This window comes from Microcaecilia unicolor, chromosome 5, assembly GCF_901765095.1.
Source record: "Microcaecilia unicolor chromosome 5, aMicUni1.1, whole genome shotgun sequence".
NCBI lineage: Eukaryota > Metazoa > Chordata > Amphibia > Gymnophiona > Siphonopidae > Microcaecilia > Microcaecilia unicolor.
In genome coordinates this window covers 224,797,164-224,822,937 of record NC_044035.1, presented here as the reverse complement: position 1 = coordinate 224,822,937, position 25,774 = coordinate 224,797,164, and the positions used below count along the sequence as shown (strand labels likewise).

The 25,774-nt window shown below is 45.1% G+C and overlaps 1 protein-coding gene across 1 annotated transcript in view; it reads left to right on the top strand.

Annotated features, from left to right (window-relative positions):
- LOC115470562 (interferon-induced GTP-binding protein Mx3-like) overlaps positions 1-25,774 on the top strand; it is a 155,614-nt gene that overhangs the window by 4,080 nt on the left and 125,760 nt on the right. Inside the window, exon 2 of the mRNA XM_030203821.1 lies at positions 24,902-25,085. Coding sequence (XP_030059681.1) covers positions 24,905-25,085 — 181 coding nt within the window. The 5' untranslated portion in view covers positions 24,902-24,904. The remainder of the gene's footprint in view (positions 1-24,901; positions 25,086-25,774) is intronic.

The following is a 25,774-nucleotide window of genomic DNA, read 5'->3' as shown; positions in this document are numbered from 1 at the left end:
TACTACCTTACAAACTCAAAACACCATTTCTTTTCACCCTTTAAAATCAGCTACATATCTTTGGCTTTTTTTCCACTAGCCCTCCCTCCCACCCACCCACCCAGTGTTACCAAGGGATGGGGCTCATTTTCAAAGCACTTAGTCTTACAAAGTTCCATAGGTTACTATGAAACTTTAAGTCTAAGTGCTTTGAAAATACACCTCTTGTAACCAGAACAAATATTATTCTTTTGTCACTTGAAATAGCTATGGAGTTTCTGCTTTTCTACTAGCCTTTCCCCCACTACACTATCCAGGCCAGGGTATTCTCTGTCTCTGTGCTCTTGCTTCCACAAACTTCCATATAACATCAGATGCCTCTCCCTTGTTCCCACAGACTTCCATACAACATCAGATGCCTCTCCCTTTGCCACATCACTCAGGAGAGCAAACACAAAGAACTGTCTGGGAACTTACCCTAACTCATAGAGATCCTCTGGGTTGAGTGGAACGTCAACCTCCAAAACTGAGCTCATTGTCTGAGTCTCTGTTAGAGCTTGAACCCTCCTGTCCCAACCACTGGACTAGTTCCTAGCCTCAAGGAATCCTGCTCTCTTGTCCTAAGCATTAAACCTTCTCTTCAATCACCCACAAAAGCACTGCTCCATCTTTACCTCTCTCTAAGCAGGGGCTTCTTTCCCTACAGAGCATTATCAACACTGGTTTCCACCTCTTACAGGGAAGTTTCCTTTTCCCACTCCAGGTACTGCTGTGAGCTGACAGGGTTGAGCAGAGCCTTGCCCTGGCCTCTAACCTTAGAGTTCCCCCTCCAGGAGCCTCTCTAGGACTCTGTAGTGCTTCTCTTCCCCTTTGGTGTGTGTCTCCCTTCTCAAAACTAAAACCTTCCTTTTAAATTCCCCTTTCACATTCCAGAAAGGTACTACTGATTAGCCTAGCTGGAAGTCTGATGAGTCAGCAGCTTCCCCCTCTCTGAGCACAGCCCCTCTGGTTTCAGAATGCATAGCTTTCTGACAGTTGTAGTCAAACCAGTGTTGCCAGGTACTGGGCCCCGAAACCCGCCCAAAAAGTTCAAACCCCACCCCCGCCGTCATCAACCACGCCCCCGCCGTCATCAACCACGCCCCCGCCGTCATCGACTCCGCCTCCGCCGTCATCAACCCCGCCTCTTCCGTAATTGGCCCCGCCTCCTCCGTCACCGTCCCCGCCCGAAACGTCACTAGCCCCGCCCAAACCGGCCTGAAAAACCGTACAAAAACCACCGAAAAAAACCAAAAACCAGCCCAAAAAACCGCGAGCCGCAGCGGGCAAAAAATTCCCGCCGCGGGTCGCGGAAAACCGCCCAATTGGGCGGGAAAACCACCCAATTGGCAACCTTGAGTCAAACCCTTTTTAAAGGGACCAGGCCTAAAAATACCTAAACTTGAACAGAGGATTTTTCCTGTTTTGTCCACTTTTCTGTCTGCATGCACAGTGGCCCACAGGCTACATGCCACAGTATGTGCAAGTGAGGTGCTGTCTCAGAGGTTTGTCCTTTTGTCTGTCAATTTTTGTGCTTTTTCATATTGTGACGTTCACTCATATTTTCAAAAACCTATGGAACTTTGGAAGGCTAAGTGCTTTGAAAATGAGCCCCATTGTTGCCTATGGTGGTTGGGAGCACGCTAGGTGTTGGGGGTGGGATACTGAAACCATGAGGAGGTTGAATATCTGGGAGTGAAGAGCTGCCTGTGTGAATCGCAGCGCTGCCGGTGGCGGCACAAAAAAAGGAAGCTGCAGGGACTGAGGCAGCAGCGGGGAGGAGCAGAATTTGAGGCAGGCAACGCTCCCGGACAGCCGGACCCGGAGCCAAGGTAGAAAAGGCAGCGAGGGTGTTGGATTGGGACAGGATGGATTGGAGGAAGGTGGAAGTGATGGACTTGTGGGGGGAGGAGCCAATCAACCAACCTGCCCTTCAACTTGCCTGCTTGTCTGCCCATCAACAACCTGCCTGCCTCCTAGCCTGCACAACTACCTACCTGCCTCCCCGCCTGCCGCCTTGCCAACCCATCACTCTCCTGACTAACTGCTCACCCTTCATCCTGCCTGCCTCCCAGCCCATCTACCTGCCTGCCTGCCCCCCAGCCTAGCAACCTACCTGCCTGCTTGCCCCCCATCAACCTACCTACCCGTCTGCCAGCCCCTCTACCTACCTTCCCACCTCCCAATCTGCCTGTCAAACCACCATCACTACATATGCACCCGTAAACACCTCAGCCACTACTTATGGCCCCCTTACACATTCTCTTCATTGCCCTGTCCCTTCCTAATCTATTTCCCCTCCCCCCACCGCTGTATACCGCACAAACTCACTGCCCATCCATGTCCTCTCCCGTCCTGCTCACTACTGAAATACCCTACCCACCTCTGTCCCCCACCACCACACCATCTGTACTGTCCTCCTCCTCCTTCCTAGCTCTCAACCTTCAACACCACCTTCCTGCCATGAACCCTTCCCCATTCCTCCTAAGCGCATCCCGTCTTCGTCGCCTTCGTCGCCCTACCTCCCCCACCCTCCTCCGCACTCTCTTGCTCCTTCTCCTGCTATCCGCGGGAGACATCAATCCCAACCCAGGTCCCCCACACCTGCCCTCGTCCTCGTCTCATCCATGCAAACATTTCCGCGATGTCTCCAATCTCATCTCTATTCCCCTCCTCCCTCCCCTTCTCGTGTGCCCTGTGGAATGCCTGCTCGGTCTGCAACAAACTTTCCTTCACCCATGATCTCTTCATCTCCTGTTCCCTTCAACTGCTCACCCTAACTGAAACCTGGCTCACCCCCGACGACTCTACCTCAGTCGCAGCCCTATGCCATGGAGGTTATCTCTTATCCCATTCTCCCTGCCCAGTTGGCCGCGGTGGCGGCGACGGATTACTACTTTTGCCCTCCTGCAGTTTTCAACCTCTCCTCCTACCGCAGTCTCACTGCTTCTCATCCTTTGAAGTTCACTCCATCCGTCTATTCTACCCACTGCCACTCAAAGTTGCAGTCATTTACTGCCCCCCTGATAAGTCCCTTTCTTCCTTCCTTACCGACTTCGATGCCTGGCTCTCCTTTTTTCTTGAGCCCTCATCCCCATCCCTCATTCTTGGAGACTTTAACATACACACTGATGACCCATCCGACTCTTATGCTTCTCAGTTCCTCACTCTAACCTCCTCCTTCAACCTCCAACTGAGCTCCATCACCCCTACTCATCAATCTGGCCACTGTCTTGACCTCGCCCTCTCCTCTACCTGCTCACCCTCCAATCTCTGCGCCTCAGCTCTTCCTCTCTCTGACCATCACCTAATCACCTTCACACGTCATCACCCTCCCCCTCAGTCCTGCCCAACACTAACCACTACTTCCAGGAATCTCCAGGCTGTCGACCCTCCCACCTTATCCTCTAGTATCTCTAATCTCCTCCCTTCCATTATGTCCTCCGAGCCTGTCGACAAGGCTGTCTCCACTTACAATGCCACTCTCTCCTCTGCACTGGACACCCTTGCACCATCCATCTCCCGTCCCACAAGGTGCACTAATCCCCAGCCCTGGCTGACCCCTTGCACCCGATACCTTCGCTCCTGCGCCCGATCGGCTGAACGCCTCTGGAGGAAATCTCGCACCCATAGCGACTTCATTCATTACAAATTCATGCTATCTTCCTTCCAGTCCTCCCTATTCCTCGCCAAACAGGACTATTACACCCAGTTGACTAATTCCCTAAGCTCTAACCCTCGTCATCTCTTCGCCACCCTTAACTCCCTCCTCAAAGTGCCCTCCGCTCCCACCCCCCCCTCACTCTCTCCTCAATCACTGGCTGATTACTTCCGCGACAAGGTGCAGATCAACCTCAAATTCACCACCAAACCATCTCCTCCTCTTCACCCTTTAACCCACTGCCTCAACCAACCAACCCAGGCCTCCTTCTCCTCTTTTCCTGATATCACCGAAGAGGAAACCGCCCATCTTCTCTCCTCCTCGAAATGCACCACCTCTTCCTCTGACCCCATCCCCACCAACTTACTCAACACCATCTCTCCTACTGTCACCCCCCCCCATCTGTCATATCCTCAACCTCTCTCTCTCCACTGCAACTGTCCCTGACACCTTCAAGCATGCTGTAGTCACCCCACTCCTCAAAAAACCATCACTTGACCCTACCTGTCCCTCCAACTACCACCTAATTTCCCTCCTACCCTTCCTCTCCAAGATACTTGAATGCGCCGTTCATAGCCATTGCCTTGATTTTCTCTCCTCTCATGCCATCCTCGATCCGCTTCAATCCGGCTTTCGCCCCCTACACTCATCAGAAACGGCACTATCTAAAGTCTGCAATGACCTGTTCCTTGCCAAATCCAAAGGCCACTACTCCATCCACATCCTCCTCGACCTATCTGCCGCTTTTGACACTGTCAATCACAATTTACTTCTTGCCACACTGTCCTCATTTGGGTTCCAGGGCTCTGTCCTCTCCTGGTTCTCCTCTTATCTCTCCCACCGTACCTTCAGAGTACATTCTCATGGTTCTTCCTCCACCCCCATCCCACTCTCTGTTGGAGTTCCTCAGGGATCTGTCCTTGGACCCCTTCTTTTTTCAATCTACACCTCTTCCCTGGGCTCCCTGATCTCATCTCACGGTTTCCAATATCATCTTTATGCCGACTACACCCAGCTTTATCTCTCCACACCAGACATCACTGCGGATACCCAGGCCAAGGTATCGGCCTGCTTATCCGACATTGCTGCCTGGATGTCCAACCGCCACCTGAAACTGAACATGGCCAAGACCGAGCTTATTGTCTTCCTACCCAAACCCACTTCTCCTCTCCCTCCACTCCCTACCTCAGTTGATAACACCCTCATCCTCCCCGTCTCATCTGCCCGCAACCTCAGAGTCATCTTCGACTCCTCCCTCTCCTTCTCTGCGCATATCCAGCAGATAGCCAAGACCTGTCGCTTCTTCCTCTATAACATTAGCAAAATTCGCCCTTTCCTCTCTGATCACACCACCCGAACTCTCATCCACTCTCTCATTACCTCTCGCCTTGACTACTGCAACCTACTCCTCACTGGCCTCCCACTTAGCCATCTATCCCCCCTTCAGTCCATTCAGAACTCTGCTACACGTCTTATCTTCCGCCTGGACCGATATACTCATATCACCCCTCTCCTCAAGTTGCACTGGCTTCCAATTAGGTACCACATACAGTTCAAGCTTCTCCTACTAACCTACAAAAGCACTCAATCTGCAGCCCCTCCCTACCTCTCTACCCTCATCTCCCCTTAAGGCTCCTACCTGTAACCTCTGCTCACAGGACAAATCCCTCCTTTCAGTACCCTTCTCCACCACCGCCAACTCCAGGCTCCGCCCTTTCTGCCTCGCCTCACCCCATGCTTGGAATAAACTCCCTGAGCCCATTCGTCAAGCCCCCTCCCTGCCCATCTTCAAATCCTTGCTCAAAGCCCACCTCTTCAATGTCGCCTTCAGCACCTCTATTCAGGAAATCTAGACTGCCCCAACTTGACATTTCGTCCTTTAGATTGTAAGCTCCTTTGAGCAGGGACTATCCTTCTCTGTTAAACTGTACAGCGCTGCGTAACCCTAGTAGCGCTCTAGAAATGTTAAGTAGTAGTAGTAGTAGGACAGGGGCTGGAGGGAAGGGATAGTGCTGCCGGACTTGTGGGAGGAAGGGGATTGGAGGGAAGGGAGAGAGCTGCTGGATGTGGGAGGAAGAGGAGGAGGGGATCTGAATGGAAGGGAGAGAGCTGCTGGACATGAGAGGAAGAGGAGGAGGGGACTGAATGGAAGAAAGAACTGCTGGACATGGGAGGAAGAGGAAGAAGGGACTGGAGAGAAGGGAGAGAACTGCTGGACATGGGAGGAAGAAGGGACTGGAGGGAAAGGAGAGAGCTGCTGGACATGGGAGGAAGAGCAGAAGGGGACTGGATGGAAGGGAGAGAGCTGCTGGACTTCAGAGGAAGAGGGGGCTGGAGGGAAGGAAGAGAGCTGCTGGACTGGGAGAAAGAGGAGGAGGAGACTGGATGGAAGGGACAGAGGTGCTGGAGAAAGAGGAGGAGAGGATCTGGATGGACGGGAGAACTTCTGGACCTAGGAGGAAGAGGAAGAGGTGATCTGGATAGAAGGGAGAGAGCTGCTGGATGTGGGAGGAGGAGGGGGCTGGAGAGAAGGGAGAGAACTGCTGGACGTGGGAGGAAGAGGGGGAGGAGAACTGGAGGGAAGCGAGAGAACTGCTGGAACAGCACAAGGAGGGAGGGAAGGGAAACAGATACCAGACCAAGGAGATGAAGGAAGAGGGTATCAAATACTAAACCTACAGCATGAGGGAGGAAGGGAAGAAGGGAGGACAGGGTGGATGGGTAGGCAGAGAATCAAGCAACCAAACCAGATGCTGGAAAGGGGAGGGAGTGAGAGGGAGAGAAGCTGGATGGGTAGGGTCAGAGAGGGTAAAGATATATTGGCATTGGGGACGAAGAGAGGGGAGAAGCTAGACAGAGAAATATAGGGACACAGAGAAAGGGAACTAAACATGGAAGAAGATAGAGGTACAGAGGTGGAAGAAGGTAGATAGTGGACATGGAGAGAGAGAGTAGAAATATCAAATGGTCATGAGACCTTGGTGAGTGAGTTAAGAGAAGACAGAAGGATAAAATGAGCAGACAACAAAAGGTAGAAAAAAATAATTTTATTTTTCTATTTTGTGACTAGAATACGTCAGATTTGAAATGTACATCCTGCTAGATATGGCTGGGGCCCAAGGCAGAAATTTGGGAGGGGACACAAAAGCTTACTAACAGGCTACACCTTCTTCAGTTTCAGTTGGCCTGGGGTTCTCTCTAGCTAGGGGGCCAAACGCAGTTGCCCTAGTTGTACCCCCCCCCCCCCCAACACTGTCTCTTGCATGTTCTATTTACTCAGCAGTGTGTATGAGGAGGACTGTGAGAAACTGTGTGATGCAGAGGGAGATGGTTAGGGTTACCATATTTGCCCTAAAGAAAAACAGGACACATGCCCCGCCACTGTTACACCCTGTGGAGCAATACATGGACTGTGTTGGGTTTGGTAATTTGCAGAAACAGGCTCAAGTTTCAGTATTATCACCCTTGTTCTATATTCAAGTACAATGCCGTGGCACCCGACTGCATATGATTTTGGAAATTGTCATAACTTTGAAAGTTGACTCAAATGACCAATATATTGATTATGGAGCATTTTTGGATATATAACTATTGCACCGCATCAGCTTGGTGCAAAGCAAATTGGACTTCATAAGATAAACTGTTGGAAGATTGTTGAGATAAGTACATCAATTTTTGTGAAGACTTTTATTAATCCCACTAATCAGAAGGGTGCGGGTTCCATTGGGTACAATGTAAAGGATACTTGGTGTTATATGTTTAGTGGTGATATATGTTCAGGTTGTGTGGATAGCAGCACTACAAGTATGTGATTTTATATTTCTACAGTATTTTAATGTAAATTTTGTTGTATATAATTAAGAATTTGAAATAATTCATAGTTGTGGTAATATATTATATTATTATTTGATGATATAAAAGTGGTATGGGTGTATGTTGTTGATTTCCTTGGTATATTGATTCATAATTGTCAGATTAAGAAATGAACAGGGCACACCGGGACCCTAGAGCCATCTAGAGGCCAACTGAATTTCAGTTTCGGTTTTGGTTACAGTGATGAAACTGGCCCAAATTCCGTTGTCTGCCCAGTTTCAGTTGTGTCTGAAATGCTACGGCCATGGTTTCAATTTTGGATGAAACTGACCATGCGTTTTTAATAGAAGCCAAAAATTTGTGTTTTGTCCTGTTTGTCTCCCTCCCTCTCCTTCCCTTCTGAAGAGGAGCTGGCTGTTCCCTCCCCCCCCCCCAACCCCTCGTGCCCACCTGTAGCTGCCATGCTGAGGTCTATCTCTGGTGGTCCTGGGGTATAGTCAGTGCAGGAGTGAACCCCAGTTGCTCCTGCCCATCCTGGCTCTGCTCTCAAAATGGCTGCTATGACCTCTAGTGGCAATCTTGTGATATGTTTACCAAAACATGGCTGTGTTGGACCCTGATGCACTTTTCTAGTCCAGATTATTAATAAAGTGCTCCTTTTACTAAGTTGTGGTACCAGATGGCCTCAGTGCACCCTTATCCAGGCCATTGCTATGTACTAAGGCCATTTGTACTGTGGCCATAAAAACCCAGATTTTCTGTTTATTTTATTAATGGCCATTCACTAATGTTCTGCTCAACTTGCAGGCATACATGTGACCACTACACAAAACCAGGTATAGTGCAAAAAAAAAAAAAAAAAAACAGCACAAAAAAGAAAGAGGCAGGGAATATAGCCTCAAAGCTTAAAGGTCACTCCAAGAAAAAGTCTCAACAACAGGAACTACAGCAGGTACTATCACATGCCCACGCTCTGTCACTAGCACAACATGCAATACAGGTGGAGAAAAAAGCTAAAGAGAAGAAACAGCGCAGTTTGTGAATAGTTGCACTGTGGTTCTTCTGAACTGATGATGCTACAGTTGTACTTTGTTTGGTCTTATTGACTGGTATCCTTGTATTATCAACTAGACCGAATTGCTTGGGACTCCTGAGGCAGGCGCTTCTTGCGCTGAAATGCAGGGCTGTGTTGAGTCCATTGAAAAGTCTATTGCATTTATTCGATACACTGTCAATAAGAAAGACTATTCAGGTTTATTGTACAGTTGTGCCTACTTCTTTGGTTACTATTAAAAAAGCTACCCTTGTGTTGGAATTCCTTTGGTTGTCTCCTATTCTTCCTTTTTTCAACAAAAATATTAGATATCTATTCATTGATTCATGTGTTAAAGTAGGTGTATATATTTCCAGAATACTGCAAATACTGTTCTGTTTATTATGTTGTATTATTTTGGTGCATAATTCCCTGGAGTGTATGCACTGTGCTTATCATCAGTGACTGAAGTTACTAAGATAACTATTAGTTAATGTATGCTTATGTTTAAATCATGCTTATTGATTTAAACTTTGATGACCATTTCTATTTGGTTTGTTTTCTTTGTTATTACTTGTCAACAAAGAAAACAAACCAAATAGAAATGGTCATCAAAGTTTTATAACATATAGCCCCCGTTCCCTCCCCCACCCACCCAAAAACAGATCAACAGATTACAACAGATCAACAGGTACAAAAAAAATAAATCTTAGGGGTCCTTTTACTAAGGTGCACTGAAAAATGGCCTGCAGTAGTGTAGGCGCATTTTTCAGCACAACTGTAAAAAAGGCCTTTTAAAAATTTTTTGCCGAAAATGGATGTGTGGCAAAATGAAAATTGCCGCACGTCCATTTTGGGTCTGAGACCTTACTGCCAGCCATTGACCTAGTGGTAAAGTCTCACATGGTAACCGGGCGGTAATGACATATGCATGCCAAATGCCACTTGGCGTGCATCTGATACGCACGTCCAAAAATAAAAATTATTTTTCGGCTGCGCATATGCGTGCCAAAAATGAAATTACCACAAGAGCCACATGGTAGCTGTTTGGTAACTCTATTTTGGTGCATGTTGTGTGCGCATAGACTCTTACGCGGCTTAGTAAAAGGATCCCCAAGATTGTGAGCCCTTTAGGGACAGAAAAAGTACATGCATATAATGTGTACAACACTGCATGCATCTAGTAGCGCAATTGAAATGATTAGTAGATTAACAGTAACATAGTTCAGAGGGTCTTGGTTCTTATGACCCTCTTGATAAAGAATTTCAAGTGAAGTGTTAAACATCCTCTAAATGATAGTAGAGATTCCTTTCTTCCTTCCACTTCACCACATGCCCTAGGGGATAGAGATTGAATATATTTGTCCCATACCAAGAGGAATCAAGTACAAAATAAAGGGGGATCAGCTGCTCTCCAAACCCCCAAAATTGTTTTCTTGCCTACACATTCCAAAAAATCTGAACCTGAGGACAGGACCAAAAAGCACGGAAGAAACAATTATCTGCTAGATTGCATTTTGAACATATAGGGGAGTCCACCTTCCCCATTTTGAAAAGTTGTGTAAGAGTAAGATAGGCTCTGTGTAAAATGCAAAATCAACATTCTCTATAATTTATACTTACAATGACACTCAAAATCTTAGTAATTAAGAAATGTAAATCTAGAGAATCCTGGGAATGCTGCAGATCTCTACCCCATCTCACTGACAGATCTGACAAATTGGGTGTAGGATAACGGTGTTACAGTGAAGTATGGAGAAAAGATACTGAAAGGTGATCTTCACTAGCCATGGTCAAAGGTTCTGAAATTTAAGGTGCAACAAGGTCCCAAGAGCCTCCAAATTCAAAGAAGATATATTATGTGCAAGTTGCTGTTAATGCATAGATGTCGAGCACCCACATCAAAGTCCCCCTCCCAATTGATCTAGAGGCTTTAGACATCCCCAGTCTCCTAGGACCTGATACAAGGAGTGCATTTCTAAAAGATTCCATCGACAAAAAATGGATTATCCATAGCAGAACTAAAGACAGCATTGTCACGGATAGGAAGCAAATCCGAAATAGCAGCAGAGACAGCCCAAAGATTTTTAAGATCCCTACGGAAGGCTCTCAGAAGATGGAGAAGGATACTAGTTGTAATACCTGATAGGAGAAGAGAGCTTGTTGCATGAAGTAAATAAACAAGGTGCCACAGGTGGAAAAAATTATGTTCCAATGTTAATGGTGTATAACCGGACCGATCCAGTATCCAGTCACTCAGACGGCGTAGTTGACAAGCCTGATTATAGCATTTAAAATTAGACAAGCCCAACCCACCCAAACGCCAAGGCCCCAAGAGTTGCCAAAAAGGAATTTTGTGCTTCTTCCTCCTCCCCCCCCCCCCCCCCACAACAGAATTTAGTCAACAGCCATTGCAATTTCCAAAGATCCTTTTTCAAGAGGCGTACCGGTAACATATGTAAGATATATAACCATTGAAGAAATTCTACCTTGCAAAATAACTGAATCCTACCATGAAGAATAAGGGGAAGATGGCGCCATTCAGCCAAAGTCTCAGAGGTAGATTGCAACAACTTGTCAACATTGCAAGGACATAATTGAGAAGTATAAATAGTCAACTGCACTCTCAAATAACAAAAGGCACCCAGAGCCCACTTCAATGGAAAGGTCCTAGGCCAATTTCATCGAAAGTGGTCCTGGGATGTCAATGGCAAAGATTTGGTAAAATTCAGTTTAAAACCAGAGTAGTCTCCCTATATTTCAAAAGTCTGCATTAAAGCAGGCAAAGAGCAATGGGGGTCAGGGATATGGACTAAAAGATCGTCTGCAAAGGCCAACATTTTGAAATGGGTATTGAGGATGGAAACCCCAGTGACCTCTGGATGAGATTATATCGCTTGAATTAAAGAATCTAATTTATGAACAAATAGAAGAGGCGAGAGGGAACAATCCTGTCTAGTTTCTCAATGAATAGAAAAGAAGGGGGAGCTAATACCATTAACAGAAAGAACAGCCTGTGAATTATGATATAAACCATACAGCTTGAAGAAAATACCCCTGACAGTCATATCGAGCAAGGACCGCAATTAAAAATTCCCAGGAAACCCTAGCAAATGTCTTCTCTGCATCAAAGCTAATGAGAAGAGAAGGTGTATCCCCCCTCTGAACCTATTCCAAAGAAGCCAAAATAGCTTGAATGTTTGTAGTAGCTGTGCAGCCATGCACAAAAGCTAATTTGGGACTCATCAACCAAAGAAGAAAGCAAAATTTTCGCAAGTCGATTGGCAAGAACTTTGGCCAATAATTTGGTATCAAAATTTAAAAGAAAAATAGGATGTTAGGAGTAGGGATGAAGAAGACTCCTGCCAGGTTTAAGTAAAACAATCAGTTGTGTCACTTGTAATGAATCAGTCAAGCTTTGGGCCTCAATAATGGCAGAATACATGGTGACCAAATGTGGGCATATATGTGATGCTAGGAGTCGATAAAATTCAGTGTGAAAGCTGTCTGGTCCTGATGCCTTACCTAATGCACTAGACTGAATGGCCAAATGAATCTCATCAGGAGTTATGGGTGTGTTAAGCATGACGATTTGAGAAGGATTCATCCTCAGGAGGTCTAAATTTTCCAAGTACATAGATCTTGGCATGTAGTTTGCTTGGCCATAAAGGGTTTTAACATATTGCCAGAAATGGAATTAATTTCCGCATCTGAATGTGTAAGCGATCCTTTAGGCTGTTGCAGTTATAAGACCTTTTTAGGGCCTGAGAGAGCATGGATTAAATGGGACATCAATTTGCCAGTTTTATTGCCATAGAGGTACAGCTGATATTTATAATAAGTTATGAACTTGACGGCCCATTGATGAAGAAATGTATTGAGCTCAGAGGTTAACAGGAGAGTTTTATTATGAGCCGTTGGTGACAGCCCAAAATTTTGCCCATATCTGCTAACTTGATTCTCCAAGTGCAAAATATGTTGATCATGCGTTTTACGTTTCCGTTTGGAATAAGCAATAATTTCCCCTTGTAATACAGCTTTGCTGTTTCCCAAAAAAGGATATAGTTCCCTATCAGGCTCATTTTCGAAAGAGAAGGACGCCCATCTTTCGACACAAATCGGAAGATTGGCGTCCTTCTCACAGGGTCGCCCAAATCAGTATAATCAAAAGCCGATTTTGGGCGTCCCCAACTGCTTTCCGTCACAGGGACGACCAAAGTTCACGAGGCCGTGCCGGAGGCGTAGTGAAAGCGGGACTTGGGCGTGCCTAACACATGGATGTCCTCAACCCATAATGGAAATAAAAGGGCGTCCCTGACGAGCACTTGGACGACTTTACCTTGTCCTGCTTTTCTTACGACCAAGGCACAAAAAGGTGCCCGAAATGACCAGATGACCACCGGAGAGAATTGGGAATGACCTCCCCCTTACTTCCCCAGTGGTCACTAACCCCCTCCCACCCTAAAAAAAAATATCTTTTAAAATATTTTGTGCCAGCCTCTATGCCAGCCTCAAATGTCATACCCAGCTCCATCACAGCAATGTGCAGGACCCTGGAGCAGTTGTTAGTGGGTGCAGTGCACTTCAGGCAGGTGGACCCAGGCCCATCCCCCCCTACCTGTTACACTTGTGGTGATAAATGCGAGCCCTCCAAAACCCACCACAAACCCACTGTACCCACACGTAGGTCCTTAGAGATGGTCGTCCCCGGTTTTCGGCAATAATGGAAATCGAGGACGCCCATCTCAGAAATGACCAAATCCAAGCCATTTGGTCATGGGAGGAGCCAGCATTCATAGTGCACTGGTCCCCCTGACATGCCAGGACACAAACTGGGTACACTAGGGGGCACTGCAATGAACTTCAGAAATTGCTCCCAGGTGCATAGCTCCCTTACTTTGTGTGCTGAGCCCCCCAAAATCCACTCCCCACAACTGTACACTACCATAGCCCTAAGGGGTGAAGGGGGGCACCTACGTGTGGGTACAGTGGGTTTGTAGTGGGTTTTGGAGGGCTCACATTTACTACCACAAGTGTAACAGGTAGGGGGGATGGGCCTGGGTCTGCCTGCCTGAAGTCCACTGCACCCACTAAAACTGCTCCAGGGGCCTGCATACTGCTGTCAGGGAGCTGGGTATGACATTTGAGGCTGGCATAGAGGCTGGCAAAAAATATTTTTAAAGTTTTTTTGAGGGTGGGAGGGGGTTAGTGATCACTGGGGGAGTAAGGGGATGTCATCCCCGATTCCCTCCGGTGGTCATCTGTTCAGTTTGGGCACTTTTTTGAGGCTTGGTCACAAGAAAAAATGGACCAAGTAAAGTCATCCAAGTGCTCGTCAGGAACGCCCTTCTTTTTTCCATTATCGGCCGAGGACACTCATGAGTAAGCACGCCCCAGTCCCGCCTTTGCTATGCTTCTGACTTGCCCTAGTGAACTTTGGTCGTCCCCGCAACGGAAAGCTGTTGAGGACGCCCAAAATCGGGTTTTGATTATGCCGATTTGGGCGACCCTGTGAGAAGGACGCCCATCTCCTGATTTGTGTCAAAAGATAAGTACATAAGCATCGCCATGCTGGGACAGACCAAGGGTCCATTGAGCCTAGCACCCTGTCACAGACAGCGGCCAAAAGAACAAGCAATTTGTCCCGCCCATCCTAGAAATACTGTATTATTCCCTCGTCCATTCAATAACATTCTATGGCTTTTTCCTCCAGGAAGCCGTCCAACCCTTTTTTGAAGTCCGCCTTAACCACCTTTTCCGGCAGCAAATTCCAAAGTTTACGCGTTGAGTGAAGAAAAATTTCCTCCGATTCGTTTTAAATTTACCACACTGCAGCTTCATTGCATGCCCCCTTGTCCTAGTATTTTTGGAAAGCATAAACAGATGCTCCACATCGACCCATTCCATTCCACTCATTATCTTATAGACCTCTATCATATCTCCCCTCAGCCGCCTTTTCTCCAAGCTGAAGAGCCCTAGCTGGTACTGGTTATGGATGGCTTGCAATGGCTCTGCATGGTGACTTTCAGGCTTGCTCCTCTTTGAAACCTGAAATATTTCTTTCTCCACCTTAAACCAGAGCTTGTCCAATAGAAATACATATTTTTCTACCTGGGCTTCATAGACTTCTCTAGCTTTTTCTGTAAGTATATATGTTTTTTTAGACCTTTCACAATGTTTAGCACTTCCTATGCTGGCTTGTGCTCTGTTTCTGGTCATCAATTCAAATACAGGGGATAATCACTGATAAACTGGAGTAAATATTACATTAACTCTTACTAACAAATGTACTCCAGCCCACCAACATATACAAATATAAAACATGTGCATAATATCATTATAAACTCATTCATACCATTCATTCATTCCACACTAGCCACTCAAAATACATAATCCACATATTGATATTGCACAAAACAAGAACAAAAAGATCTCATCAAATTAGTCCAAGAGTACCTGCCCCAAACTTTGAGCTATAATTCAGTTTAAGAAAAAGACCCCCCCATCTCCAACGATGTATCCATAACAAAGGACATCCAAGGTCCATTAAAGTCATCCAAGCATAATTCCTGAATCCAAAACACTGAGTTTTTCACTTAAACATTATATAAATCAGTTGGACTCAGTTATTTCTCCATGATGATTGCAAACCAGCTGAAGATCTCAAAACCGCTATGGTTATCTGGTCACATGGTATATGAACTCCATGCAGTGAACACACTATCAAATGTAATGTTCAATTGTTCCCCGATCCTGAACCGCATTTTGCCATTCTTCTTCAGAAGGAACAAATAAAATCTCTGTGAAAGAAAACCACATTATAAAGAGCACCTAATATCAACTCCCATATTCGTGTCATCTAAATACTAATCTAAACTTTTTCAATACTACGTTATGGCTGCTTACTGGAGGGACTATACCAAACCTCGCCTTTGGAAGGGTAGGCACCTCTTCCATTAAGGCAGCATCACTCCAAGTTTTTGAGTTGGTGCACTCAGTACCTTCTGGGACATGTAGTAGGCTTCCCCCACTCTTGTGACAAGCCCTGGCTACTACCTTGTCATACTGTGTACAGGTGGCGACCTGTTTTCATCTACCATTTACAGTCTTATTTGGTAAAAGTTGTCGTAACATTTTAATTAAACTGCATCGGTATTCCCAGGCAGTTTGGACAGAAACACTCAATGGAATGGCCTTCCATCAGTTCAATACTTCATACATCCTTGTTTATGTCTTCCTGAATTCCTCTGGAAGATGCTGAATCAATTAAGGGTGCAATATTCAAAATTATTTAAATGGCCAGGAAAGGTTCCTGGTTTTTTAATTTGCCTTCCCAGGGCTAACCAGGAATTTTCAGCAGCACTTAACCAGGTAGTGCTGCTGAAAATGCCCAATTACCGCCCAGGCCAAAACCAGTTATTGTGTTGGCATTCCAAGGATGGAGTTGGCATTTAGCTGCTTAAATGTTGATTCTCAGCACTTGAGTGGCTAAGATAACTGCATAAATAGGACTGCATAAAATGCAGTCCTATCTTTATGAGGTTCACCATAGCTGGTTAAGTGATGAATATCACACTTAACCGGCTATGTTTTTGCTGGCTCCATATTCAATTCTAGGGCCTGGAAATAGTCTTGCATTGACTTTCTGGGGATAACACCGCAAAACGCTGACCATCACCGGCTGAATATCAGGCCTTAAGTGAAAGGTCAATTTGGCATCTCTTCACAAAAGACTCAGATAGGACTGAGGTAGCTAGGAAGTTACTTTAAGTAAAGTCCTACTGACAACTAATCTAGATGGGGTAAAATTAGTTATCAAAATTCAAAAGTCACATTAGTTTACATATACAAAAATTAAAGATAATAAAAATTCAGGGGCATAGTTATCAATTTGGACTATCCAGGGCTGCAGAGAGGGGAGGGGGACAAGATTCCCCCGGGTCCAGCCTCCAAGGGGGGCTCGGTGCCCGGGGCTCTCTCTCTCTCTCTCCTGCTCCTGATGGGACCCAAGTGATTGCGTCTCGACAGGAGCAGGAGAGAGAAAACTCCGGTGCCAGGCCCCCCTTAGAGGCTGGGGAGGAGCAGACACAGGGCTTCGGTGCCTCTGGTTTGGCTGGTGGGGTTCCCCAGGCCCCACCAGCAGAAGAAGCCTTCCTCTAGCGCTGTTCTTCACTCTGCTGCATTGCCTGCCCTGTGGCTGCTTTTCCTCTCACATCACGCCTGCTTGGTTTTGATGAAATTGAGCATGTGTGACGTCAGGGGAAAAGCAGTTGCAGGAGCACAGCAGGCAATGCGTTGGAGTGAAGAACAGCACTGGAAGAAGGCTTCTGCTGGTGGGGCTTGGGCACCCCCACCAGCCAAGGTATTTGGAGTTGTGGCGGGGGGGGGGGGGGCAGCGATGATCGGGGGGGGGGGGCGGCAGTGATGATGCTGGGAGGGGGCGGGCCCAGCTTAGTCTCTCGACTGCCCTGGGGCTACCATTAAGAGATTAGTTTTTCACTAACTCATGCTGTTTTATGCAATGAGACCTAGTTACTAAAAACTGGAGTTTACAGTAAAATAACACATCTTAATGATAGCCCACATTGATAACTTTCCTCCTAAGTGTGGGTTCAGAACATTTTAAATGTTATATAAATTTATATTGTGCTGTTTTAATTTCTATATTGCTGACACTGTATCATGTTACTCCTATTATTAGGATTCAATTTTCCCATCTTCAGGTTTACTTCATTGTCACAGTGTACCACTTTTAAAGGTTTTTATTTACCGCCTTTTTGAAGGAATTCACTCAAGGCGGTGTACAGTAAGAATAAATCAAACATGAGCAATACAGCAGTAAAAATATTCATATAACAATGCAAAGTATGGCATAGTATGTTATATTACAGTGTCAACACAATAAGTAATAGAACATTTTAATTGACAGGATAGGGTATAAGTAAAGATGGAACACATAGATAGGTAAGAGAGTTAGAGGAGTTAGAAAATAAGGTGACTAAAGAAATTTGCCATTAACCTTGGTATCTAGGATATCTCCATCCAAATGAAATCGTTCAGGTGGTCTTATTTTAAGCTGCGCAAAACAGTTTGCATGGGCCTTACTACATATTAAGTGTTAGCATGGACCTGTACTACTACTACTACTACTACTTATCATTTCTATAGCACTACTAGACGTACGCAGCGCTGTACACTTGAACATGAAGAGACAGTCCCTGCTCGACAGAGCTTACAATCTAATTAGGACAGACAAACAGGACAAACAAGAGATAAGGGAATATTAAGGTGAGGATGATAAAATAAGGGTTCTGAACAAGTGAATAAGGGTTAGGAGTTAAAAGCAGCATCAAAAAGGTGGGCTTTTAGCTTAGATTTGAAGACGGCCTAATGCAAGTTAAAGCAACCAGCATGGTAAAATCCCGTTCTAGCTGCTTATTGCTGGAATGGGTGGTGCATGGGTGTGACTGGAGTGGAGCAGAGGAATGGCCTGCTGTAACAGCTAGCGTGTGCATCATTCTCTGAGGACAAGCAGGACATTAATTCCTACACATGGGTGGCGTCATCCAACAAAGCCCTGGTGCAGATGCTACCTCACATTCTGTTACTTTAAGAAGCTTTTGGCAGTGTTCCCACCACGTATCCATGAATTCCTTCCCACCTGGCTGGCATCAAAGCATGGGACCATCAATCTCTTGTTCTCTGTGGAGCAGAGAGGTCACATCTATTTTTTCTTCAATATTTTTTTTTTCATTTTGGCGCCTTCCCTTGCACTCATTTTTGTTTGTTTCCTCATATATTTTATTTTTCTTCCATTTTAGTATCTCCCTAGAGTTACAGCCCATTTTAAGTTTATTTTGTTTTGCAACTCCTGAGGCCCTCTTAGGTCTGATCTTTGGCCAGGCTACCTTGTTTCTTTCTGAGATGAGATAGTTTTCCCTCACTCACCATTGAGTCGTTTAATTTTGCATCACCGATTTTCCCTTTCATGTCTCAGAAAGTTCCCAGTGGCTTTAAGTGCTGTGCCTGGTGCAACAGGGTTATCTGTGGGACGGAACCCCATCTGTTGTGCCTGGGACCAGACCACGGGGCATCTAACTGTGTTCTCTGTTTGCATATGCAGAAAAGAATCCAGAAAAGTAGAGAGGCTCAGCTCAAAAAAAAATTTTTTGCACTTCTTAGTCTGGTCCATCAACATTGGCATCGGAAGCATTGATCCCCATGGCTGTGACAGCTGCATTGGACAATGGGAGTGCACCGGCATCGAGGAGGTCTCTGCTAGCCTTGAAAATGGGCGCTGACTTGGGCCATAGAACTGGTTAGCATCAGACCCGACACCGAGGACACGTGTGGATTTGACGTTGTCTTCATTGGCAATAGAGACCCTAGCGCGAGCATCGAGTGAAGGCTAAGAAGCATGATTCCCCTCAAAGCATGGTGCTTGGAGCTCCAGGGATCACCATCACCAACACCTAAGAAACATTGGTGCTGGGAGGACCACCCCCACTGTTATAGCAGTGTTGATGCATCAGTCTCCATGCAGCTGGGCCCTGCTTCCGATTCAACAACAGCAGGCTCACAGGCTGTTTTCAACCTGACTCTAGCCCAACCTTTACCAATGCCTACCATCGAAGAACAAATCTGGGCCATAGTAAAGGAAGAGCTTGTGGACTTGCTGCAGCTGCTTGTTGACACCTATGCCTAGTCGGACATCGGGGCTGCCAATGACCATTGTGATGATTCTCTCAATTTCGGGGAAGGAAGCTACCTTGGAGTCTCAGGGTAGATCCATACCTAAGCATCCAGTATCTAGCCTAGACAGACTAGCTTCAGCCTTCAGAGAACTTCTCAGAGAAGAGGTCCCTTTGCATTCTCTCAGACCCCTCCCACAGCACAGGTGAAAAGAAGATCTCTCCCTGAGGAGCTCTCTTTCACTGATTATATGTGGGAAATGGCTGAGGCCATCCCGTTTAAATTGGAAATTAAGGATGAGCCCAGGGCAAAACCGTTGACCATTCTTGCTTACAACTCCTCACCTAGATAGACTGTGACAGTGTCCATTCACAGCATTCTCAAGGATATGCAGATGAAGAATTGGGAAAACCATCTGTGCAAGTCATTCCTAAGAAGACAGACTCTGTGTACAGAGACCAGAAGGCTCTCAGATTTGAGAAGGCTCAAGTGCCGCACCACTCTGGTGGTCAAATCCACTCTCAAAGGAGCCATGCATTCAAATACTCATGCCTCGGCTCCCCCAAGCAGAGAGGCTCAAACATTGCGTTCTTTTATGGAGAAAGGTTTACCAGGCCTCAATGCTTATCTCCTGTATCCAGAACTACCAGTTCTACACGAGTATTTGCTTGGATTCTCTGGTGTATAGTGCACTAGACTTTGCAGACACTCTCCTGTCGGAGCGAGCTGCACAGCTTCATCAGTCACATGCATGGCACTCCTATGTCACACCTCCATTTGAGAAGCGTCCAGTGTACCCTGGCTTCCCAGTGGTGTCAGGCCATGGAGAACCTAAAGGATGTCATCATAGGACGGGGGGGGGGGGGGTGTGCTTCAATATTGTGCTTTCAATCACTAGAGACAGGCAGGTTCCCTGGAATCCTACAGAGCTTGCCTGCCCCTCACTATTGAAAATGTGATAGTGAGGGGCTTGGCATGGGAAGCTTCTAAAATAGCAGCTTAAATTTTCAGTTTTCAGGTTTATTAAAGACGTTATCCCACACATCAAAAAAAGGATATTTGTGTGGTTTACAATACTAAAACTAGGGAGAGATAGAAACAAAGGAAATTATGAGATGGGAAGAATAGTAAGGGGAGAGAAGAAATAGAACTCCATTATTTGATAGAAAGATGGGTATTAACTGGTGGTAGAGGAGAGGAGAAATAAGTCCAAACTGGCAAGCAGGCCCAATTCCAAGACCTTCCTAGGGTTGTATGAAGGCATCCTGAGGTCTGTCCTGAATTTGGTCAGGGAGGTCTGTGACCTGAGATAAAGGGGTAAAGCATTCCATAGGGTTGGACCTGCAACTGAAAAAATTGAATCATATGTTATATTGTATCTAATATGCTGAAATGATGGTACAACCAATAAGTGTTGTTGGGATGATCGAAGAATGTGTAGAAGAGCATATGAGGTCAATAACTGCGCCAAGAAGGGAGGAGATCCAGAATGTTTAATTTTGAAAACCAGGAGAAGAATTTTATAGGTAATACTGTGCATAAACATCAACCAGTTTGCACTTTTGAGAAGTACTGGCATTCTATCATGAGCCCATAGCTCCAATTTTAATTAATGGTATAATTTCCTCCTCTTTTTGGTACAATGGGGAATGAGGTAGGGATGCCCCCTTTCCCTGAATTAATTTCTTCTTTTATTGGAGCCACTTTTACAGAGTATCTGCTTGCATCCAGAGATTGCTAGCACTGATTTTGGGGGGGCTGGTGGTAAAAACTGTGTCTTTTACCAATGAAGCAGTTGGGGACACCCAAAATCAGCTTTTGATTATGCTGATTTGTGCGACCCTGAGAGAAGGATGCCCATCTCCCGATTTGCGTTGAAAGATGGGCGCCCTTCTCTTTCGAAAATAAGCCTGTCAGTACTCCCAAGCAGCTAAAATCTTTTGAACATTAAAAATTGGATGTAACCTAATCTCAGGGCCATGAGTTTAGCCAAAATCTTCAAATTTATTTATTTATTAATTTCAAGAATTGATATCCTGCTTTAAACTCAAAGCAGGTTACAGTAAAAACATATACAGTATAAAAGAAAAATATCAAACAGTGACAAATAAAATAAAATTTTATTAATACATCATTGACTTATAGAAAGAGTAGTCAAGACACAGCAATTATTATCCATCCATATAAGCTTCTGCAAAATAAAGTCTTCAATAATATTTTAAACTTCTGAAAATCTATACAAAGTCTTAAATTGCCTGGCAGACTGTTCCACAAATAAGCCCCAACTAAAGAGAATGTACAATTTCTTGTTTCAGAGGTTTGTAGCTGTTTCTTCACCATAGAACATAATTCTTGTTGTGGTTCATACATGAGTAAAGAGTCCACAAAATATTGTGGAATCTTACCATATATATGTTGATGTATCAAAGCCAAGATCAATGTTTAACAATGAAATTGGACCACAGGAGGGTATCAAAAGTGATGAGAGCTTGATTAGCTTCAGATGGAAAGGCACCACACATAGCTAGTTAAGCTGATATTCATTGGCTGACTGGCTAAGTTATAGCAGCCAAAAGATAGAGCAGACACTTACACGGCTTTATCTGGCTGCTAAACTTAGCCAGTCAGCCGATGAAAATCGGCGGTAACTGGCTATGTCATACAACAAAGCCAGTAACCGGGCTAGCTGCTGACTGGGGTATTCAGCGAGAGATAGCCAGTTATCTCTAATCGAATATTGGCAGATAACTGGGTTGAGGGTATTTAACTGGCCAGGTGCCATTCCTGGCCGATTAAGTACTTTTGAATATCAGGGGGAATGTATGTAAGATCGAATTAAGAAGGGCATCTCTAGGGTTCTGTGCTGTTTAAAGTCTTTGAAAAAAACTGAACAAAGCACTGAACAATCCTCCTGATATTCAAAACCATTTAACCAGCCAGGTGGCACCTGGCCAGTTAAATGTCACTTAGCTGGCTATCCGGCCATATTTAGTGGGAGATAGCCGGCTGTCTTCCACTGAATATTGCTGGTTAGTGCTTAGCCAAAGGTAGACCTGATATTGATGTGGCCAGATTTGGCCGCCAAACTTAGCCAGCGATGCACTGAAAATCGGTGTATAGCTGGTTATATCACAAGATATAACCAGCTATACACCGATTTTCAGTGCATCGCTGGCTAAGTTTGGCGGCCAAATCTGGCCACATCAATATCAGGTCTACCTTTGGCTGGTTTCAACTTAGCAGGCTAGCACTGAATATCAATTTAACCAGTTAAGTTGGAACCGGCCAAAAATAAACCGGATATTCAATGCTGGTCACCGGAAACAGCCTGACATTGAATATGCTAGCTCAGCTACCTCCTACGGTCTGAATATCAGCCCCAATATCTTTAGTTTTAATATGAACTGAATACTGATGATCTAAGATGGAATCAATGGGGCCAGTATTCAGATCATGAGAGGCAGCCCAGCTAACTCCTGCAGTTGGTGGTGAGGTCAAATATTCAATGCCAGGCTGTTTCAGTGACCAGCATTGAATATGTTGTTATTTTTGGCCGCTATGAACTTAGCTGGCCAAGTTTATATTTAGCGCTGGCTGGCTAAGTTCATGGTGGCCAAAGATAGGCCTGCTATTTCTGCAGCCTGTTTTGGCCACAAAATGTAGCCAGCCAGCTGATAAATATTGACGCTGACCGGCTGTTGACCAAAATAGCCAGTTATCAAGCTAGCCACTAAGGGCCAGATTCTATATGGGGCACCTAAAAATTCAGCGTGGAACACATTTTCAACTAAACATATTCTATAAGATTTAGGTGTGGTATATAGAATACGCTTACTTGATATCATAGCGCCTAAATCAATGCGCGCCTGTTTACACCAACAAAAACCTGGCATAAATCCTGGTGTATAGATTTACGCGCACTGGCCCATATTCTATAACTACGAGGGTAAATTTTGGAACGCCCACAAAATGCCCATTTCCCCACCCATAACCATGCCCCTTTTGAACTGTACAAATTCATTTTGTGAAAAGTGTCCACTGCTTCCCTGCAAGGTGGAGTCATCCAGCAGCCGTTTTTCCAGATCTCACCACAGTTGCAGACAGTGGCTAGATCAAACGATTTTTATTATCAAGCCAATAACAGCTGTCACAAACTTCAGTACATAGGTTATCCCCAAACAAACAGGTTCCAACCACATAGGTTTCCAGTAAAGCAGGTAAATAAAGCAGGCTTCCAAATGCATCAGGCTTTCAATAAAGCAAGTTTCTCTCACCTCCAACACCCTTCCAAACCCTCAGGAGCTGGCCATCCCTGCCTTGGAACTCTCCCACTCCATCGAGGCTTCTCCTCCGTCCTGGGATTCCTCTCCCCTCTGATCTATCTCTCCTTCCATATAATCCATCCAATCATCTTCTTCCCTCTCCATGGGCCCCTCTCTATTCCAGCTGGGCTGCATGGTATATTGATTGCGTATCCAGGGGAACTGAGCTTCTTCCTTCTACCTTCTCCTATTGGGGGATGAAATTATAGGCTCAGCCTGGCTATCCCCCTGGCTCCCTCTGTTGGAGCTGGGAATCCATTCCTTTGTTTCCAGATTACTCTCTGCCTCCCTCCTTGCAATGGCTTCTGGTACTTGTATTTCAGGGTCTAAATGCTTCATCCTAGCCCCCCTGGCAGTAGCCTTGTCACAATTTTGAACTGTGTACTTTGGAATTTAGGAACAGCTCATTAGAGAAGGGCTTAGCAAGTTGTGCATGTAAATTGTAATGATTGCCAATTAGTGCTCATTATTTCTTATTAAGTGCTGTTAAAAATGCTGATTGGCTTGTTAAGCCAATTAAGTTAGATGCCTAGTTATAGAATATGCCTGGATTTTGGCGCGGATCTCTAGGTGCACTATATAGAATCCCCAGATAAGTGCTAATATTCAGTCAAAATATCCGGCTATCACGCTGATTTGAATTCAGATACAGTTTTTGTTTCCATCACCTCTACTCGGAAGTTTTTCCATGAATTCACTACCTTTTCTGTGAAGAAGTATTCCGTCAGAGACTCACCTCCTGTGCATTTATGCCACAAAGGTATTTAAACATGTCGCTCATTTCTCCCCCTCCTGCCTTTCTTCCAAAGTGTACATATTGAGATCTTTAAGTCTGTCCCCATATGCTTATATTTTATGAAAGTATGCAAAAATGTGGATGAGACTGGTTTCTCTCATAGAATTTTCTCACCCTCACAATTCTGCCTGTTTTGGAGCAAATGTTTTGAATTTAACTGATTTCCTTATAATAACTCAATTTCCATTTATGTTTAATTATAATTTGCACATATGGCTTGAAGAACTGTAATTACAACACACCAGAGATGAAAGAATTGCATTAACAGAATCTCTGGAAGGTCTCTCAGTTTATTCTTACACTTTGTATTAGTAAATACCGAGGTCCACGTTGAGCAGCTTAACCTTTCATATTCTTCCACTGAGGCTTAAAGTCCAACTCTAATTTTACCATATTCATTGTTTTGTTTCTATCATTTCTGCAGTACTATTATTAACCTTCCCAGCTTCAATCTAGACAGAATATTAACCTGTACCCACTCCATCAGTTCCTTTGTAAATAAAAAAGACCGCCAGTGCTTACAAAAGAATCCTATTCCAGTTATAACCAACTTTTTCTTTTAACAGAAAATGGGGAGCAGTTTGAATAACCCATATGAGAAGAAGATTCGTCCTTGTATTGATCTGATTGACTCACTGAGGATAGAAAAGGATCTGTCGCTACCAGCAATCACTGTGATAGGAGATCAAGGCTCTGGAAAAAGTTCAGTTCTAGAAGCTCTGACGGGAGTCGCTCTTCCCAGGGGAAGCGGTAAGAATGTTACAAATCATTCAATATCTTTTTATAATGTCTGCACTATATTTACCTGTTAAGCTTACTTGGGCACCCTAGTGTTCATGTTCAGGGTTCAGCTAGATGTGAGAAATCAAATTCTGACCAGCAATCATCTGAGTCTTGCCAACTTCTCCTTGTTCCAAAAAATTCATTTTTGACTGTTTTCCCTCTCCTTTTAGGCAATTCTGCACAAAATCAATAGCATCTCTTGTATATCCTATCTCTGTTTTATCCATCTATCCATATTATCTTGCTTTTGCATCTTAAGAGCTGGGAAGGTTTTCACTCTCCCTTAGCTGAAGATGTGACTTGACCCATGAAGGAGCAGTAGAGGGGAGCTGGTGAGGTTCCTATTCTCACCAGCTGAAAAGGAGGCTAGATTCACAATGCTACTACTACTACTACTACTATTTAGCATTTCTATAGCGCTACAAGGCATACGCAGCGCTGCACAAACATAGAAGAAAGACAGTCCCTGCTCAAAGAGCTTACAATCTAATAGACAAAAAATAAAGTAAGCAAATCAAATCAATTACTGTGTACAGGAAGGAGGAGGGCAGGTGGAGGCAGGTGGTTACAAGTGGTTACGAGTCACAAGCAATGTTAAAGAGGTGGGCTTTCAGTCTAGATTTAAAGGTGGCCAAGGAAGGGGCAAGACGTAGGGG